At 41.1% G+C, this 6,000-nt stretch overlaps 2 protein-coding genes across 2 annotated transcripts; both read left to right on the forward strand.

The window, feature by feature from the left end:
* The first annotated feature begins 539 nt into the window (after positions 1–539).
* LOC131605554 (uncharacterized) lies at positions 540–1,724 on the forward strand. The gene has a single exon (XM_058877899.1). The coding sequence runs from the start codon at positions 540–542 to the stop codon at positions 1,722–1,724; it is 1,185 nt and encodes a 394-aa protein (XP_058733882.1).
* Positions 1,721–2,803, forward strand: LOC131605555 (uncharacterized). Its single transcript, XM_058877900.1, has one exon. It carries the CDS (start codon positions 1,721–1,723, stop codon positions 2,801–2,803), a length of 1,083 nt encoding a protein of 360 aa, XP_058733883.1.
* The last annotated feature ends 3,197 nt before the right edge of the window (positions 2,804–6,000 follow it).

Consider the following 6,000-nt stretch of genomic DNA (forward strand, 5'->3'; position numbering starts at 1 on the left):
ATATAAAAAGAAAAAAGAGAAGATCAATATTCTTTAAATTATATTAGGTTCAACAAGATAATTTGGTCCTCTCCTCTTTCTATAAAGGCCAACACTGCGGTGCTTCTAACAACCACTTCTTCATCTTGTGGAGGAATATCTATAAATAGCTATACTAATTTTGTGAATAGTTTTGTTAAGAATCTAGGTGTGAACTTTGCTGTTAATGCTGAATTGTTTGGTGAAATTAAAACTATTGTCTATTGAGTTTGCCTAGCAAAACAATTAGACCAATTTTTAGTTGAAAACTCATTCAGCTCTAGTTTTCCTAACTTTCAAGGCCTCTCGTGTAGCATCTTAGAATCTAAAGAACAAATGAAATAATTGTAAAGCTACTACTAGCAACATGATTTGTTTAGTTTCTCACATATTAACCAACTTAGGCCTAAACCTTACTTAAATATGTATTTTTGAATGAGCTCTCTTTGGCTCTTTTGGATAACTAATAAAAATAGATCCGACAAAAATAAAAATTCGCTGACTCTCTGCTAGGGTTTCGTATGACCAAAGCCAAACGGCGCGTCGGCCGTCCGAAATCGACGGCGGCGGCGCCCTCCAGAACAGCGGAAACTTCTGAGATCACGCCAGATCCACAAGCATTGCCTGTAAGTCCTGCGAAAGCTATCACCAAAGTCCCGGAATTAAAGAAATCTCCTCCGAAAGTGAACCATGAGAAACCGGAGACTGACCAAAGAAATACGAAGCCATGGGTGGATATCATTCAAGGTAACCGAAACATTAATAGGGGGATGGCTATTGAGTATGTCCCACCACAATTTGTTAATGGAGAGGAAAAGATTGTCATCGAGGATTGTGACGTCGAAGATGAGATTCGTTACTGGGAGAATGCAGTGATCATCTTTGCATTAGGGGAATCTCTCTCAATGCACGCGGTGAAGGGTTTTATGGAGAAATCGTGGAATTTCGTGTCACTACCTGAATTGTACTTCAATGAATCTGGCTATTTCATTGCTCGTTTCAAGGATGCTGATGATCAAAGTAAAGTTATGGAGCAAGGCCCCTATTTCATATATGGTAAGCCATTATTTCTCAAATATTGGACTATGGATTTTGAGCTACAGGCTGATCTACTTCGAGTGTTGCCTTTGTGGATTACCTTGCCTAACCTGCCTTTGCATCTATGGGGGAAGCAAAGTATCTCCAAGATCACTAGTGTGTTGGGGAAACCGATCACAACTGATGAATGCACAGCACGGAAATTGAGAATCTCTTATGCGAGAGTCCTTGTTGAGGTAGACATTACTAGACCTGTGAAGGATACCATAAAAATAAAGGATCAGAGTGGAAAAGAATGGGATCAAAAAGTGGAATATGAATGGAGGCCTAAATATTGCCAGACCTGTCTGAGAATAGGGCATGATTGTGCTATGAAGAAGGTGGCAGTGAAACAGCCTAAGGTTTGGCAGAAGAAACCTGATGCTCCAGCCGTTGCATCCAAAGCTCAAGAGAAGGAGATTGTGAAAACTACCCATGCACCCACTCTGGATGATGGGATTCCAATTAATCTGCCTGAAGAGAAGTGGACCACAGTGACAACTAGCAAATCAGACAAGGCTAAAAAGAAGATAAACTTCTCCCCGACTATTGACATGATTGTTCAAAATGTGTTCACCCCCTTAGGGATTGGAGGATGTCCAGGAGGGGAAAGTAGCAACTCCAAATGATCACTTCATGGAATGTAAGGGGTCTAAATAAAGATGCAAAGCACAGAGAGGTTAACTCCTTCCTCTATACTGTACAGGTACCTATTGTAGCTTTGTTGGAAACTATAGTTAAACAAATAAATGCTGAAAGGATTAGAAAAAGTTTTGGTAGCATGTGGAACTTCATAGACAATTATTCCCATCATCATAATGGTCGCATATGGCTGCTATGGAAAAGTCAGGAGGTTAACATCAGAGTTTTGCAAGTTGAGGAGCAATATATCCATATAGAGGTGTTGGGCCTGGACAACAGAACTTGCTATCTAGCTACTATTGTGTATGCCTATAATCAACTGGAGAGAAGACTAGATTTGTGGAAGCAAATTGATAGCCTTGGGAGCAATGTGACTATTCCTTGGATAGTTTTGGGGGATTACAATAATGTGAGGACTTGTCAAGACAGAATAGGAGGTAATCCTGTTAGTGTTAAGGAGTACAGAGATCTGGATGATATGATGCAAAGGCTTGGCTTGTTTGAGGCTCCTACCAGGGGGTGTCATTTCACATGGTCCAATAAACAATCCTCAGGAGTTATCTATTCCAGAATAGATAGAGTTATAGGGAATGTGCAATGGTTCCAGACTTTCCAGGATGTCATTGTTGAAGTGCTGCCTCCAGGAATATCTGATCATTCACCAATTAGAGTCAGCTGCCTTACTCCACAGGCTGGAAGGAGAACAATGTTCAAATTCATCAATTGTGTCACTAGGAGGGAAGGATTTCAGGATGTTGTCAGATATAGCTGGTGTCAACAGGCCCATGGGACTGCTATGCATAGGCTTTGGGTGAAACTGAAAAGACTTCAAGCTCCTCTTAGGCCTCTCCACAAGAACTTCACAGGGATTCAAATTCAAATTCAGCAAGCACGGCAGGACTTGATTGAGGCCCAGCAGAATTTGCAGACTGATTTGTTCGATGGTAATGCTATAGACAGTGTGAAAGTGCATACTAATACACTCTTGGAGCTCCATCGTGTGGAGGAAGAGTTCCTGAGACAGAAGGCCAAGATTGACTGGCTCAATCTTGGGGATGGTAACTAGGGGTGGCAAAACGGGCCGGGGCCCGCCGGGCCGCCCGCGCACCCGCCAAAAATTGGCAGGTTGGGTTGGGATTTTAGGCTCGCCGCTCGCCAAAGCCCGCCCCGCCAAAACCCGCTGCCCGCCATACCCGCCCCGCCAAAACCCGCCGCTCGCCAAAACCCGCTCCTCCTCCAAAACTCACTCTTTTTTTAGTTAATTCTAGTAATTGCAATTCTTGATGATTTATTTTATACATTTATTTATAAATATATGTAATATTTTTTAGAGTAAATTTGTTAAAAAATTACTTTTATAAAAAATTGTTTTAAAAAATAAGTGAAAAGTTTAATTAAAAGGTAAAAAAAACATATTAATCTATTAAAAAAATATAAATAAAAATAGGTGGGTAAGCCCGCCGCCCGCCAACCCGCCATCTTGGCGGGGCGGGCATGATTTTGATGCCCATTTTACCTTGCGGGCATGCTCGCCCCGCTCATTTTTTGGCGGGCATAAGGCAGGGCGGGCGGCGGGCGGGGCGGGCGGCCCGTTTTGCCACCCCTAATGGTAACAATGGCTTTTTCCATAATTCTGTTAGAGAGAAGAATAAGATGAACAGGATGATCACCCTCACTTCCCTCAATGGTGATACTCTGAGCAGTAGGGAGGAGATTACCAAAGAAATTGTTGACTTTTATACCACTCTTGTAGGAACAAATTCCAACAATCTGCAGGGAATTGATAGAGAGTGCATGATGAGTGGCAGTAAAGTTTCAAAGGATGCCTCTCTTGATCTGATCAAACCTATTACGGGTGAGGATGTTTGGAAAGCTCTTGAGAGTATAGGCAATAACAAGGCTCCTGGTGTGGATGGCTTTAATTCTTTCTTCTTTAAGGAGACTTGGCAAATAGTGAAGGGTGATGTTATAGAAGCAGCTCAGGAATTCTTCAGAACTGGGAGATTGCACAAGGGCTTCAATTGTTCCCTCATAACATTAATCCCTAAATCCGGAGAAGCTAAGACAATTAAGGACTGGAGGCCTATAGCATGTTGTATCACCTTTTACAAAATTATCTCCAAGATCATGACTAAAAGGCTGGGGGACTGCATCAATTCTGTAGTCAATGAGAATCAATCAGCCTTCATCCCTGGAAGACTAATTCAGGACAACATCTTGCTTGCTCAGGAACTGGTTAGAGGTTATGGGAGAAAGCACATCTCTCCTAGATGTATGATCCAGATGGATATACAGAAAGCATATGACACTGTGGAATGGTCTGCCCTGCACCAAATCATGTGTTACCTGGACTTTCCTCAGAAATTTATTGACTGGACCCTAGCCTGTGTAACAACTGTTTCTTATAGGTTCTCTGTTCATGGTAGCCCTAGTGAGATTCTCAAAGCCAGGAGGGGACTGAGGCAGGGGGATCCTATATCCCCTCTCTTGTTTGTTTTGATAATGGAGTATCTCCATAGATCATTGCAAAGACTGAAGAGTAACAAGGAGTTTAAACACCATCCTAGATGTGCCAAGCTGAATATCATTAACATATGCTTTGCTGATGACATTCTCTTGTTTTCCAGGGCAGATGTACAATCGATCAGGTTAATTATGGAAAAGATTGATAGTTTTGCTCACACTACAGGTCTCCACATGAGCAAACCAAAGAGCAAGATTTACATGGGAGGTGTAGATGACAACACTCACCAGGAGCTTCTGCAGGTGACTAATTTCCAATTGGGTACCTTGCCTTTCAAGTATCTAGGTGTTCCACTAGATAGCAAAAGACTAACCATAGCCAACTGCCAACCTTTAATAGATAAGATGCTCGGCAGACTTCACCATTGGTGCACCCGTATGCTTTCTTATGCGGGGAGGGTACAACTGATTAAAAGTGTTATTTTTGCCATTGCTAACTACTGGTTGCAGGTTTTTCCCTTGCCAAAGAAGGTGTTAACTCATGTGGAAAGCTTGTGTAGGCATTTTCTTTGGACTGGCCAGGGTAATGAGAGCAGAAAAGCTCCTATCTCTTGGGAGAAAGTGTGTGATCCAATAGCTGCTGGGGGCCTCAATATTACTGCATTGGGGTTGTGGAATCGAGCTATTATAGGGGAGATGCTGTGGGATTTGAGTCACAAGAAGGATAGACTTTGGATTAATTGGGTGAATCACTTCTATTTGAAGAACACTGCTGTGGAGACTTACCAGGCTAAACAAACTGTTTCTTGGACTATTAAAGTTGTGTTCAAGCATAGACATATGTTACTCAATACTGAGGCTTGGGTGAAATTCCAGCAATTGGGGAAGTACCATACTAGATCCATGTACATTGCTTTAAGAGGGGAGAAGCAAGATGTTCCTTGGAAGAATCTTATGAGAGGCAATTTAGTTAGACCTCGAGCTACTTTTGTGCTATGGATGGCTTGCCATAGAAGATTACTTACTAAGGATAGGCTAAGCAAATTTGGCATTGTCAATGATGGCAAGTGTGTCTTTTGTGGAGATGCTGAGACTTGTAACCACTTGTTTTTTGGCTGCAGGAAAACTAGAGAAATTTGGGAGAGTTGCCTGGACTGGATGCATTGGTAGCGACGCCCGTATGACTGGGAGCAGGAACTCGAGTGGATTACTCTTCAAGCTAGAGGAAGAAGTAACCGTGCCAAGCTTCTCAAACTTTGTGCTACGGAAACTATCTATCATATATGGGTCTGGCGCAATAGGAAAATATTCCAACAGGATGATGGGAATGATGTTAGTTTTATACATCTTAGGGACTTTGTCAAAGAATGTTCCAAGAGGGATAGGAAAGTATGGGACTACTGTAACACTCTCTAATTGGGTAGTGTCCTTCATGTACTTCTTAGTTTGTGTTGAAGCTTGGATCTAAGGATCAGCTAGTGTGTAACTGTTTTTTGGGAAGTAATATATTCTTTTAATTTCTCCAAAAAAAAAAATAGATCCGATTTATCAAACTTTAGATACATTACATTTCAGATGATCTTGATTTGATTTTTTTTTTTTTCATATATAAATCTTATCTTTTTAATTCCGTTGGATCTAGTAGTCTTTTTTTTTTATTAGCCTTCATTTTGTTTTTTAAAAAATAATATGGGCTTTACTTAGAATTATTAAACAATATCTTTAGACATGAGTTGATAAATAGTATTTTTAGAGAAACCATATACATGATTAAATATATTATATTACATCCATCCTATT

Source organism: Vicia villosa, linkage group LG5 (assembly GCF_029867415.1).
Source record: "Vicia villosa cultivar HV-30 ecotype Madison, WI linkage group LG5, Vvil1.0, whole genome shotgun sequence".
NCBI lineage: Eukaryota > Viridiplantae > Streptophyta > Magnoliopsida > Fabales > Fabaceae > Vicia > Vicia villosa.

Coding starts and splice junctions, on each gene's coding strand:
- LOC131605554 (XM_058877899.1), top strand. CDS start 540: ATGACCAAAGCCAAACGGCGCGTCGGCCGTCCGAAATCGACGGCGGCG.
- LOC131605555 (XM_058877900.1), top strand. CDS start 1,721: ATGATCACTTCATGGAATGTAAGGGGTCTAAATAAAGATGCAAAGCAC.